This window comes from Chelonoidis abingdonii, chromosome 1 (genome assembly GCF_003597395.2).
Source record: "Chelonoidis abingdonii isolate Lonesome George chromosome 1, CheloAbing_2.0, whole genome shotgun sequence".
Classification (NCBI taxonomy): Eukaryota; Metazoa; Chordata; order Testudines; family Testudinidae; genus Chelonoidis; species Chelonoidis abingdonii.
The window spans coordinates 108,003,440-108,017,806 of record NC_133769.1 but is presented as its reverse complement, the minus strand read 5'-3'; the positions used below and the strand labels follow the sequence as shown (position 1 = coordinate 108,017,806).

General features: G+C 41.3%; 1 protein-coding gene across 2 annotated transcripts in view; it reads right to left on the bottom strand.

Annotated features, from left to right (window-relative positions):
- LOC116825731 (protein mono-ADP-ribosyltransferase PARP12-like) overlaps positions 1-14,367 on the bottom strand; it is a 43,869-nt gene that overhangs the window by 7,028 nt on the left and 22,474 nt on the right. For both annotated transcript variants that reach the window (XM_032781960.2, XM_075068937.1), the window contains 5 exons: positions 10,568-10,691; positions 8,754-8,931; positions 8,123-8,243; positions 4,252-4,348; positions 663-738 (listed from right to left, as the gene is read on the bottom strand). In XM_032781960.2, the coding sequence (XP_032637851.1) occupies positions 663-738; positions 4,252-4,348; positions 8,123-8,243; positions 8,754-8,931; positions 10,568-10,691 (596 nt within the window). The remainder of the gene's footprint in view (positions 1-662; positions 739-4,251; positions 4,349-8,122; positions 8,244-8,753; positions 8,932-10,567; positions 10,692-14,367) is intronic.

Here is a 14,367-nt window from a genome sequence, read left to right as displayed (position 1 = left end):
GAAGATGCAGCTTCTTGTAATCCTTCAGTCTTTTGCTACTGGGAACCACAGGGGCTAAGACTGGCCTTATGGATCTCTGACTGGAGGGCTTGGATCCAGAGGGTCTGGCCTTGAGGGCTTCTTTCAAGAAAAGGAGGTGCAGGCGAATCTCCCTATCCTCGCATGCTCTGGGAGTTAAGATCCACCCAAAATGTGTATGTTCTTCGTCCAGGCACCACACATGGTCATCGGACACCATGAAGACAGCCAGGCAGGAAGCGCACCTCTTAAATCCCAGCTTCGTCTGTTTCTTTAATTCCACCATAACACAGAACCAAAAAAGATCACTCACTAAACTGACCACTAACACTAACTACCTAACAGAACAGAAGCTTTGGTTCCAAAGAGGTTCACATCTGTCCAGCCACACAGTTGGAAAAAAATGAAGTTGTGAAGTCACTCTGCCCCCTAAAAAGCCTTGCCCTCAGAATGTGGTAATGCTGAGGGGAGAGGTGAGGGGCATGAGTGCACTCTAGCTGACACTGCTAGAAGAAGTTGTATCAGAAATCACCAAAAGGTGATGCGTTATCCCATAAGTGGGAATATGCAGTGTCGCTTGAAGAAGAGCCTACATTTTAAGGAAGCTGTATGTGGTCAGACAGAAAAACTTAAGAGCTCCATACCTTGTATCCCAATTCTGGTAAAGCTGATTTGTCCCAGTGAGCTGGAATGGATTCTTCCTGTGAATGCCCAACACCACTGTATATTACAAGAGAGGAGTTGTTGTTTTTTTTAAATCATAATATTTAAGAGAATTACCTTAGAGAATTTTGCCTAATTTAGAATAAATAAAATGTAACCCAATATATCCAGGCATTTCAAAACTGTATCTTCAGTTTAGTATGCGTAACATATCCAAACCTCATGTCAGTTAATTAGGAACTGAGGCCCCAAATCATCAAAGCACTTTGGTACATATCTAACTTTAAGAATGAGAGAAGCCTTATTGATTTCAATGGGAACTATTTCCATGCTTATAGTTGGATATGTGCCTAAGTGCTTTGCTGAACTGGGGTCTGAGCATATAAAATGACAGACAAACGCTCAGTATCAATTGTTGGTATGAGTTGTGTCACCAAACTGAGCTCAAACTACCAATAGTTCTGGTGTAGGTCATCGGTTCTCACACAAACCCAACATTTAAAGGGGTTAAGTCTCTTTTGTTACCATTAAGCTCACTTTGCTTGGGCCTTCTGTAGTTTTGCGTCCCAGTCTCCACAAGGTGAGAGTTTATGGTTTCCTTCCTACTGATTATAAACAATCTACTATTACACATATCCAATTCCACTTGCCTACACAGGACTCAACCATATATGATATTTCCAAAGAGAACAGGTTATAGATAGGGCTTTCATATGTGAAAAGACTGAAATGCTGAGCCAATAAGCTCTTCCCCCTACATGAACTCCTGTACTGCTTCAAAATATCAGAACATTATTTTCCAGGCCCTAACAACCACAATATCAAATTTATTGTCTTCAAATCCTGCTTAAATTTGATAGCACAAAAGCATGATTGGGGCACCTATTATGTGTGCATCACAGTGGTTAGGAAACATTTCAGCATCACAAATGCACTGTGCTTTAGTTCTCAGTTACAAAAAAATTAAACCGTGTAACTCCACCATAAACTCACTTAGCTAAATATGTTATTTTGGGTAAGTTACTACACTATTGTATTTTAGGAGGTACAAATGCCCATCATCATTTTTCAGCAGGTGTTCCTAATCCTCCCAAATACTATACTTCATTACTTAAGCAATGACCATTTCCAATTTGCTACATAAATTGTCGGTTACTAATTTATGGCAGAAGACAAGCCAGCAACTGCAAAATGGTTAGGCAGAACTCACAGCTGTTACTTATATTTTCATTAATGACCTACGCACAAAAAGCAGGTGCATGCCAATGAAATCTGCTGACAACATAAAACTGAAAGCATTTTCAATACAGAGGAGGATGAAAATATTATACAAGAAGAACTGGATTACCTAGAGGACTGAAGTAATAGAAAATGGATGAAATTTAATAGTACAGCATGGAAGGTCATGAACTTAGGGACTAATAAGAATTTCTGCTATAAACTGGGGGCTCATCAGTTGGAAACAACAGATAAGCCAGATCCGGGTGTATTAGTTGATCCCAGGATGACTATAAACCAGCAGTGTAATGCAACTGTAAAAAAAGTGAATGTGATCCTAGAATGTCTCAGACGAGGCATTTCCAGTAGAGATAGAGAAGTATTAATACCTTTGTATAAGGCACTGGTAAACTGGAATCCTGTATACAGTTCTTTTCACCCATGTGTCATAAACAGATAGCTAAGGGTTAATGTTTCTTTTACCTGTAAAGGGTTAACAAAGGGAACCAAACACCTGACCAGAGGACCAATCAGGAAACCGGATTTTTCAAAGCTCAGGGAGGGAATGTTTTGGGTGTGTGTCTTTTGTCTGTCTCTCGGCTATGAGAGGGATCTTTCTATCTTCAAGCTTCTAATCTTCTGTTTCCCAGTTGTAAGTACAGGTATAAGACAATATAGGTTTTTATATTGTTTTTGTATTTACATGTGTGTAGTTGCTGGAATGTTTAAATTGTATTTCTTTTTTGAATAAGGTTGTTTATTCATTTTTTCTTTTAAGCAATTGACCCTGTATTGTCAACCTGATACAGAGACTATGTTTATGTGTTTTTCTTTCTTTTTATATAAAGCTTTCTTTTTAAGACCTGTTTGAGTTTTCTCTGGGTAGGCTAAGGAACGAAGGGAAGGGAAATTCTCTTTGTGTTAGATTTACGGAGGGTGAATCTGTGCAGCCTCAGGGGAAGAAGGATGGGGGGAAGGTGAATTGTCCTCTCTGTTTTGAAAGTCAAGGAGTTTAAGTACAGTATCATCCAGGATAACCCAGGGAGGGGGAGCCGGGGATGAGGTAAAGAGGAGACAAGGGGAGGAGGTTGTTTTCCCTTTGGTGTGAGACTCACGGCCTCTGAGTCTTGGGGTCCCCCAGAGAAGGTTTTGGGAGACCAGAGGGAGCCAAGCCCTGGAATCCTTGGCTGGCGGCAGCGATATCAGATCTAAGCTAGTAATTAAGCTTAGAGGGTTCATGCTAGCTTCTCATTTTATGAACGCTAAGGTTCAAATCTGAGTAGGAAGCTATGACACCATGTCCACGAAAGATGAATTCAAACAGAATCAGGTATAGAACAGGGCTACTAGAAAGAAGGGTAGGGGACTAGAGAGCCTATCTTACAAAGAGGACACTAAAAGAGCTTGGCTTCTTTAGCCTAGCAAAACAAAGGCTGAAACAGTGTTAACCAACCAACCAGGTTTAAAATAAAAAAAAAGAAGCCTTGGTGAAAAGGGATACTGGGCTTTCCATCAAGTCACTGACCTGAATCCTGCTGGTGGGCTCTGCCCCTTCCTACCAACTCCTTGTGGTCTATGCTTGCCCGATTATCAACTGACTCCAGCAATGAGTGAGCTATTTTTAAAGTCTAACTAGAAGGTGTGAACAAAAAACCACCTACTCAACTGGATAATTATTCCCCCCCTCCGCCCCATAGCTGTTCAGTTTTAAAACACTGCCATACTAGTTTTAGCTGGGACTGGACACAGATACTTAAGTAACTGTGAGAAAGGCTGTTCCTGTTACCAATATCTCAAGGATTAATTTTGTGTGTTTTATAGAAACAAAGTACTATAGAGAGAATGAGATGTGGGCTATTATATACAGAAATTAATCCTCGCTTACCTTCACATTTTCTGAATTCTATCTGAAATTGCTCTCAGTTTTCAGACACATTCCATCCTCCCTCACTATTATTATAATTAGCATTTACAGTGCAGTAGTGCCTAGACATCTCAGACATTTCAGGGCCCCATTGTGCCAGGTCCTTTACAGATATATTAAACAAAAGACCCTGCCCCCCAAAAACTGACCTCTCCCCCATCTGCTTAAACAACGTTTTTCATCTTGATTCAGCCTCTTCTCAGTCAGGTAGGATGTTCGGGACCCCTGGGTACAGCCATATCTAAAACTCTTTCCACTTCACATACACTCCTCTCTTTCCCTCCAAGAGTGTCAATTCCTCTTACAATGATCTTAAAAGCAGTCTTTTTACTTTTGCTTAGTACACACGCTCTCTCTGCAAGACACTGCATAGTACTGCATGAACACATATGTATCCACCACCTCAGAGTAGAGTAACTGTAGTTTACCTGATTCTCCGTTTTTCCACGTCTTGCGGGGAGAGGAATTTGGGTCTCCTGCAAACCTCTCTCTGTGTCTTATAGTGAAGGTTTCTCTGATTCATGGCTGAAAACACAGCACAGACAGCCAATTTCTCTTTCAACAATCTTCACATTTGAGGCAAAATTCTCCATTAAGATTCTCTGCCAATTCTGCCACCAAATGATACCAATGTCCAGCTCCTACTATATGCAGCCAACTCCCATTTGCATCACAGACTACAGGAGTCAAGCTCTACCATGTAGATCAGATAGGAGAATTCTGACTCCAATTTTTTTTTTAATTTTGCTCTGAAATCTAGAGGAAATGACAGATAATTCACTTCACTTTCCAGGACTATGGAGAGAGTGGATGCATCATAGATAGCAGTTGTGGAAGCATCCCCATACTGTTCTGCTCATGTGCTTCAACCTTCGCCTGGAAGGACCACTGCTACAGAATGGGTAGTTGCATTCTTCATACTCAGGTTTCAGCCTCTCCCTTAACGCTGTCAACAAAGGTGACCTCTCTCCCCTTACAGCTATACTTGGACCATTAACTCTTCAAATAGGCTATCAAACAGCCATTACAGGGCACCAACTTTCACTGACTGACAAGACATGGTAGCCTGGATTTGAACCAATGATCCAGGAACGAAAGACTTTGCTACAGGGACTCCAACAGCACAGTTATGCCGACATAACCCCATAGCACAGATGCTGCCTACAGCAATGACGGAAGCGGCTTTTCCACCATTGCTGCAGGAACATGATCTCCTTGAGTAACGGTAACATTCTTCTGTCAATCTAGTTGCATCTACACTTGGGGTTAAGTCAGCATAGTTATGGCTCTCAGGTGTGTGGATTTTTCAGATCCTGAGAAATGCAGCTGGGTTGACCTAAATTGTGTATGTATATAAGGCCTCTGTATCGCATTTACTGTCCTAAAAAAAAAAAAAAAAAAAAAAAATCCAGTCTCCTAGATTTTTAAATAAAAATAAAAACGGAAACCTTATCTTTGGACAATAAGCCAGAATGTTATACCATTCAAGCTGTCCAGGCAAAGATGGCTGTATTTGTTTACAAAAATAAAGAGCTGGATTGAAGGAACAACACTCATTGGCTACTCTAGTACAGGGGTCCCCAATGCGGTGCGCCTGCATACTGGTTGGCAGACAAGCATCTGCCAAAATGCCGCCAACAAGCTGCATCATCCAGAGGCGGTATTTCAGTGGCGACGCCTCTGGATGACGCTACTTGTCAGCGGCATTTTGGCTGCGACACCTATTGACATTGCCGCTTGTTGGCAGAATTTCGGCGGATGCTTGTCTGCTGCCATGGTCCTCCGTGGCTTGTCATTTGGCACCCGTCAGACGAAAAAGATTGGGGACCACTGCTCTAGTATTTCTAAGGAACTGACCTACAATAGCTTAATTTCTTGCAGAGGTAACTAGCTTTCATCCAATGCTGTTAGCACACTAAGAATACACACATAAGTCCTCTACAAGCCAAGTAATTTGCTCATGATACTTGCAAGAATGAGAATACTTTCTAATAAACGGTTTTAAAGGAAAACTGCACCCATTCTGCATCATGTTTACCAACAATAAAGTGACTTTTTAAAAGGGTGGTCATAGTTCCCAATTTTTTATAATAATTATTTATTTTCAATAGAAAGTTTCAGTTGCATTTCCCATCTTGATCAAAATTTTAATTTTTGGCTTACAGTTCTCAGCCTTCACTTCCTTAATGAAGAATGGTCTGATGACAAGACCCAGAACTAGCAAAGCTTTATAACTAGACAGTAAATTCTTCCCTTCCCTCCCTGCCCCCACCTTTCCCAGTGCAGGGGGAATCCAGGAAGAGAAAGGAGGCATGTCAGGGAAGAGGTAATGAGGCTGTGGAATTTATAATCCAGCAATTCTGCCCATCACATTAGCAGATGTACACAAGTAGAACAGCCCTGAGGTCTATCCTAGACCATGCCTGGGACCAAGCCCTGGCTGTCCCTAATACAGGGAGCTGTAAACCTCCTTTCCTTTGTCCACATGCTGGTGCCAGGGCCAGCACAGTGATAAAGTTTCCCTCTGGTATCTGCATACGGATACATGGTTTTCCAGAGTCATCCTCTTATCAGGGGCTTGTACCCTACCTGACCGTGTACTGCAACTGTTGCCAAGTCATACCAGCAAACGGATACAATCATCCACAACCAGGTTTTAAAAAGGGATGGTGTCAGGGAAAGAGAGAGAGAAAGAGAAAGAGAAAGAAACTCTGCAGGGAAAACCCCCTAGAATTATTAAGCGTGGGGAGTAAGCTTAGGGTGAAGTTTACACTGTATGTTACCAGAAAGGAGTTTAGGTGGGACTTTTATACTCTCTTCAGAGCAGGATGGGAACTCCACGCTGCTTACAGGTGTATAAACTGAGGTCCAGCATAACTTCCAGTAGGAAGTTAATGTTTCCCTTCTGCCTCTTTTTCTGTGTAGAAGGCAACGGTAGCAGAGATTCAAGACATATACTAGTACTAGCAAGTCTGAGTGGAGCCAGATACCAGTCCAGGCGGTTTGTGCTTTTCCAAGTGTATGGACAGCAGGTCTGGGGAAGAGGTGGAAAGGGGAGTAAATTCTCATAAAAGGAGATAATTAGTGGTCTTAGCTTCAAGTTTGAGTATCCGGTCACCTTGGAAATGCTGCTTTAAGTCCTGACATGGTTAACCCACCACTTCATCCTTCCCAGGCAGACAGAGCCATGGTCTAGCCACTCTGCTTGCTAGCAACCTACACTCCAGCTCTTCTGGATTATAGAGCAGCCCGTGGGAGGCTGTGGGAAAGCTACTTTAAGTTAGGGTAGGCCTTGAGGTTGCTCTGATTTATTCTGGATGTCATACTAGCCTCTGGAACAGGCCAGAATCGGCATGAAGCTGTGGCTTCTGTCCTTTGCCCTGCAACAGATAGATTCTCAAGGCCAGATTGTGTAAGACTCTTTCCCACCTCAAACTAGCTTCCTGGAGAAAGCAGCAGAGGGGGAAGTTTATTATTTGAGGCAATGGTTTCACAATAACCTCCTGCTAAAATACTAAGTAACGACTGTCTGGACACTATGCCAAACCTATCTTTAACTAGGAAATGGATGCATCGTATATAAAAGACAAACAAAAACAAAAAAACACAACACCCTAGTTTAAGCCCAATTCTGGGTGTGGCTGTCTGGCTGTAAAAGGACATTTGTGACATTAACAGAGAGCGAGCCACATGGAAGAGATTAAGCAGCACCCAGCCTGCCTAATAACGATTTAACAGTGGTGGGAGTAATATGTAAATAGCGTTTAAGATTTACAAACTAAAAAAAGCAAAGGCTTTCTTCTCCTTAAACCAGTATTGAAAGAACCTGGAAACTGGTTTGCAGTCTATTCCTTAGTGCTCATTACTTGCCATAACCAGAATGAGAAATCCATGAGAAAAGACTACACTAGTTTTCAGACTTCTTTAGAAGTGGCTAAAGAAAAACAAGCTTTGCTTAAGTATTCTTCTTCTAGCTGTTAACCTGTTATTAAAAGGAAGTTTGGAGCTGGTTTACAGATTCTTCCATGATTCTCTCACACTGTTAGCATCAAAAAACAATGCAACTTTTCACCAAATCAGCTGAATCTTGCAGAGGAGGCTTTTAAATTAAAAAAAAAAAAATTCAGTGTGAATAGGCACATGAGTTTATTCAGGGTGACTAGCTCTTGTCTTGAGAGCTTTAATGGATTCCCTTTTCCTCTGACCACCACAAAGTAAGATTAATATCTTAATGTCTCCTCTACTAACATAGTTTACACAACATATCTGAAAGGAAGAACCACCCCACCCCCAGCATACCTTTAAAGTTGAGTTCATATTCATGTCTTCCAGCTTTGAACTGCAACGTTGGAGACACTTTTGCTAGATAAGCATGCTCCAGGTCACTGCTGCATACAGTGGAAGCATCATGATCATCATCCTGTCAGGTCAGAACCAAAAGATTTTTCTTAATCTTCTTAAAATGAGAAAGTATAAAGTATCTGTTCTGTGGCAGCTGTGGCCTTACAGGCCTGTGTGCTACTGCCCTTTAAAATAAGAGCCATCCGCCACCAGCTAGACAGAGAAACTTCCCCAATTCCCACGATGGAGATGGGAATGGGGAGCAGGAGAGAGAGAGCTGCTGAATCCAGAATGTCGAGAAACACTGAAGGAAAGAGAAGGTTACATTTCAAGCAATGAAAATTGCCTATTTCAGACAATGCACTAAACAGATGTCAGTCAGTAATGACTTTCAGTCACTACTGACTGCTCCTGTATCTGAGCCACTGAACCTAAAAGTTAAAGTCTCCATATCCTATTACTAATCCTCTGAGCCCAAATCTGATCAATAGACTATTAAAATAAAAAAAGACAGCGCATATAGCATCCAATAGTTTCCACAGATTTAATGCAATAGGGTTGGGCAGCTGCCTTTCATCTACACACTTACTTCTGTTCCATATTCACGCCACACACCATATTCATCCTTCCAGTACCAGAGCCAATCTGTTGTAAGAATGAAGTGAGGAGGTTTGGTCACAGACGATGCTGTGGAGAGGCGCCTAACTTTGGCAGAGCCATAGGTCATGTTCTGAAAAGATATATACTGCAAGCCACTATATGAAAACCTGTGTGAAAGGGCCAAAGGGTTAAAAAAAAAAATAAAGTTAGCATCAGTCAATTGAGCGTACTTATAACTTCTGAGTCAGAGATCCATAAAAATAATGCAAAATATTATGCCCACTGTCAAAGTAATGTAAGTGCCCCCAAGGGTGAAGTGCAAAGTCATGATTCCTACCACAATCACTATTCACCCCTCTGAACAGTGCCCACACGTGTATTATTTTGTATTGTATATGGTTCCAAAGTTTAAGACATAATATTGTAAATCTATATGAAATCATAACTTATAGAAATCACAGTCATGACGACAGCGGTTCTTGAGTCAGATCTAAAATGGGCATGTGTAAACATCACATACACTTTTGCTAATTCCTTATATTCTGACCTGGATCACCTCTTGCCTTTTGATCTCTCTAAAGCAGGAACAGAAGACTGTTGATATTGAAATGTTTTTGTGATATGAATTAATGGATCAGACCCTCAAAACTCATTTTCACTTATAGCTTAAGTCAGGCTTTGAATAGGCTTTGATCCAACATAAGCATGGTCTAATCAACAGATCTGTTCCTCAGCTGCTCCAATCCTCTCTTTACAATTTCCAGTGCTTAGTGGCAACTAGCCACAGACATGCAACCTGGGAAACAGACCTTCAACAGTTTCTTCCAAAAGCTCATCATCGCTACAGATGCAAGAGAATCTCTTGGCTGTTAGCAGCAGCAGTACTGCTGTCCTTTCTTCAGGCCATGAGCCATTAGAAGCCGAGACGATTACAAACACACTAAGTGGAATGTGAGAACTTTTGAAGAAAGTGGCCCATATACATATTCCAGGACATTATATCATATATTATTATGAGTCAGGGATGTAAAAGCTTAACTGGTTAGCATTAGGCTTACTGTTAATGGACCTTAACCGTTAACCCTCAGCCCTGCGCCAGCCGACATCACCCCAGCCCCAGCCACCTCACACCAGCCGAAGTGACCTCAGTTAACCGGTTAACTTTTTAAACAATATTTACGTCCCTAGTATGAGTCTCCTCCAATATCTTCTTTGCATTATCAAAGCTTTCTGAAGTTATTCCCACCTTTGCAATTGCTACCTATGCCCCTCAGCTCTTCTCTCTCTCTCAGCCTACTCCACCCACATCTCCTACTGCAAGGACACCTCGCTGGAATGAGTGAAGAGCCACGCACTACCTCAATATGATACTACAATGGTAAAGGAGATGCACTCTGTAATAAAGGCAGGGATGAAACAGGACAAAAGCTAGTCAAAATAGGACAAATTTTCAAGAATATTTTAGTCTAAATTATTTTCTTCAAAAGTTTTCCCACCATCTCCATTGTAAATAATCCATCTGTGCAATAGAGCAGAAAAACAAACAAGTGAGCTAGCCACTCAGCTCTATAGCATAACCCATAAATGTCCAAGATGGATCCCAGGCTACAAAGAACAACCAAGGGGCTAGATCCCTCAGCTGGTGTAAGTCAGCTAAATCCCACTGATTCACTAAATAAAATGAAGCAGTTTAGGTATCGGCTTTAATGGAGCTGTGTCAATGATGAGAGCTAAGGATCTAGATCAGTATTTCACTTTCAGAAGGAAAGCCACAAACATTAGTAAATTACTAAAAATTTATACCTGTTATTACTGGGGTCACAATATGCCTTTTCAATTTTCTCCATATCCTTCAAGTCCTTCCAGAGGGCACCTTCCAAGATCTGCCATCTATATGGCAAATGAAAATGAACTCTGATACACTTATCTAAAAAAGGTAAAAATTAAATGAAGCTGTGTTAGTTCCATAGCCTACCACCAGATGATTTTTCTGGGTATGTATATTGGAATCTAATGCTTGTGAAGGTGCCAGGAACACAGCACTAGAAAGTATCCACCTACTGAACAGGTAGAGCAGACATCTCAGTGAAAACTTCATACACTGGCCATCCAAAGTGATTCAGTTGTGACCAAGACGGACCCCCTCCTCCTCTAGTCCCATTACATTATTTGCTTGTGTTTAAAAGCTACTATTAAGGATGTAATTGTGGTGGTGGTGGTGATGGATATGTGTCTGCTTTAAAGCTATAAGGTCATGTGTTACTATGAACTCAAATCCCCACAATGGATTAAATGAATATTTTTTCCGGCCAAACAGATCTCACTGTTGGCCTTATTAACAATGACAATGAGAGTGGGAGACCCAGTTAGATTCCCAGAGTTAATATCTGTCACTCCCCATGCTGATGCTGTTCAAACAGTCCAGTCCTCTTTACCACTGTGATGCTGGCAGACCAGGTGCCAGCTCTTGCCAAACATCTGTACCCCATATCATAAGGTAATATTACAGAGGATTGCAATGCAAATACTTAATTGTGTAAGTCAGTCATCGAACAGAAAAGAAACATTAATGAATGTAAAATGCTGGCTTTCTACACAAAGTGTTAGAACCTGCCCACCAAGAAGACCCGCAGAAACCAAATGAGCCATTGTGAAACAAAGGCTCTGTTAATTGCATTCCTCCCCTCACCTCATGATGAGGAGATCCAAGCATGGACTCATCCCATCAGGTTGAACTCTGGGTGGAAAAGTAAGAAAAGTCCCTAACAAGAAGAAACAGTATCTCTGTGCTGTTTGGATTTCTAAGCATAAGCAAGGGATCCCCAGCTGCTTAGCCTGGGTTAGCCCTAAATGACATACAGAGCATGAATATTACAAGCAGTTTCTATCACCTTTTGGAACCTAAGATTGTAATTCATTTTTGTACTTACCTTTACCTGCTTTAACCTTGTAAATTACTGTAAAAGTCACTGGTAGCCCCCCTTAATAACTTACAAGCAGCCAGTAGGGAGAAGCAGAAGCCTCACGGACACAGTACCCTGAACTTTTGAACTGTCTCCCCTTATCAGTTTTGAGGCAGTTGAAGCTGGTTCTTAGCTTGTCTTTCCTGAGCAGATTGCAGAAGTGCAGGGTTTGTTAACCACCAATCAAATGCTAGCACGACCGAAGCCTATGTGTGAGTGTGTATAAAAGATTCTTAATTTTTGTACTGAGCAGAGTTTTTTGTACCAAGGTACAAGGCTCTCCTTTCTTCTGCAGAATAAAGCAACCTTTCCTTATTCCTGTCTGGCTGTCATTGGCTCTCAGCTAGGCGGACCCGACATTTCAGTAACATTACTCTCTTATTTCCTTTTCCTAGTTAATAAATCTTTAGATAATTTATTACAGATTAGCTACCTCATTGGTTTGAGTTCTCTGGTGAAACTGATCCTGGAGTAAGTGACTAGTCCTTTCAGACTGGGAATAACCTGAATATTGTTGTGATTTCTAATGTAAGGGACCATCTATCACAAAGATAAGCTCATCTGAGTGGCAAGACAGATTGGGGTACCCAAGAAGACTGTCTGTGACTCCATGTTAAGGCTGTTTTAGTGCCTGAGGAGTTCACACTTGATTATTGGTTGGTGAAATCTAAGTACAAAACTCACAACAAGTCTGTGATTTGTTCCCTGCTTCTACACAGTCTGCCCTAGACTTCACTCACATTCAAGCCACTGCAGGACAGCTACCGCTGTCCCTCTTGACCAGTGGTTCTCAAACTTTTGTACTGATGACCCCTTTCACATAACAAGCCTCTGAGTGTGACCCCCCCTTATAAATTAAAAATACTTTTTTATATATTTATATATTATAAATGCTGGAGGCAAAGCAGGGTTTAGGGTGGAGGCTGACAGCTCACGACCCCTATGTAATAATCTCACAACCACCTGAAGGGTCCCGACCCTGTTTGAAAACCCCTACTCTTGACAATATAGACATTTTGTGACTGAGACAGAGTTCATATTGAGAAGTGTAGACATACACAGTTGCTCAGTTAACATAAAACCCCTCACCAGGAAAGAGTAAAGACAAAAAAAAAAGTCTGTACGCACAAAGTTCAAGCTGTTTTTCATTCTAGAGCAACAAGCAGAGGACTTTGAACAGCAGCTGAAGTCAAAGAAACCACACTGTACAAAATTATGAAAAGAGGCACAATCAGCAGAGAATCAGCAGGCTGAGACCATGAGCAGGGGAGATGATGAAAGGTGAACATGGCAACGAGAAACAGAAAAAGGGAAGGAGACATGCAACCACACACAGATAACAGCAACAGCTACTTCACCCTGACAAGTTGGAGCAGGGATCAGCAACCTTTCATGAGTGGTGTGCCGAGTCTTCGTTTATTCACTCTGATTTAAGGTTTCGTGTGCCAGTAATACATTCAATGGTTTTAGAAGGTCTCTTTCTATAAGTTTATAATGTATAACTAAACTATTGTTGTATGTAAAGTAAATAAGGTTTTTAAAATGTTTAAGAAGCTTCATTTAAAATTAAATTAAAATGTAGAGCCCCCTGGACTGGTGGCCAGGACCTGGGCACTGTGAGTGCCACTGAAAATCAGCTGGCGTGCTGTCTTTGGCACCTGGGCCATAGATTGCATACCCCTGAGTTGGAGGATGCTTCAAGTGAGATAAGACTGACGTCAGATAACAGCTCAAACAGCCTTAAAGAGACAAGTACTGAAAGGGAGAAAGACTATCTTATAGCGACTTAGGGACACAGATCTGATCAGTACAGCAATTCCTACATTCCATCTAATCTAGTATCCAGTCTCTGACAGTGTCCAGTACCAGTGGTTCAAAGGAAGGTGTAAGAAACCTGCAGTAGGCAGATATGGGATAATATGCTTCCTCCCCACACCACCACCACCACATTAGATATTAGAATGAGATATAATCAGAGACTGCATAAACCCTGAAACATGAGGTTTATTATCCCTTCCAAAATGTATTAGCATTAATCATGACAACTCTGGATACTCTTGTTACCCATATAAATGTCCAATCCCTTTTTGACTCTTGCTATGCTCCTGGCCTCAACAACTTTCTGAAGCAACGAGTTTCATAGTGTAATTACACACTGTGGGGAAATATTTCTTTTTATCAGTTTTGCCACTTCTTAATTTCATTAAAAATCTTTGTTCTTGTATTATGTGACAGGGAGAACACAAGACTCCCTATCTACCTTCTCTAGACCATACTAACACAAGTCTGTACTGTTTGCTAATTTTATATACTTTTATTATGTCACCTCTTTAAGAAAAGGAAATTCAATCTTTTCAGTCACTCTTCATGAAAGTTTTCCCATGCCTCTCCTGTATCTTTTTTTTCAGATGGGATGACCAATACTATACATAGTATTCCAGATGAGGCCACACAATTGATATGAGGCATTATAAAGTTCCTGTGTTATTCTCCATTCCATCCTAACATTGTTTGTTTTCTGATCGCAGCTGTGCATCAACCAGAGAGATCTACGCTGAGCTGTCTACAGTGACACCCGGGTTCCTATCCAGAGCTAATACAGTTAATTCATAACCTTGAAAGGTATGCTAGTAGTTTAAA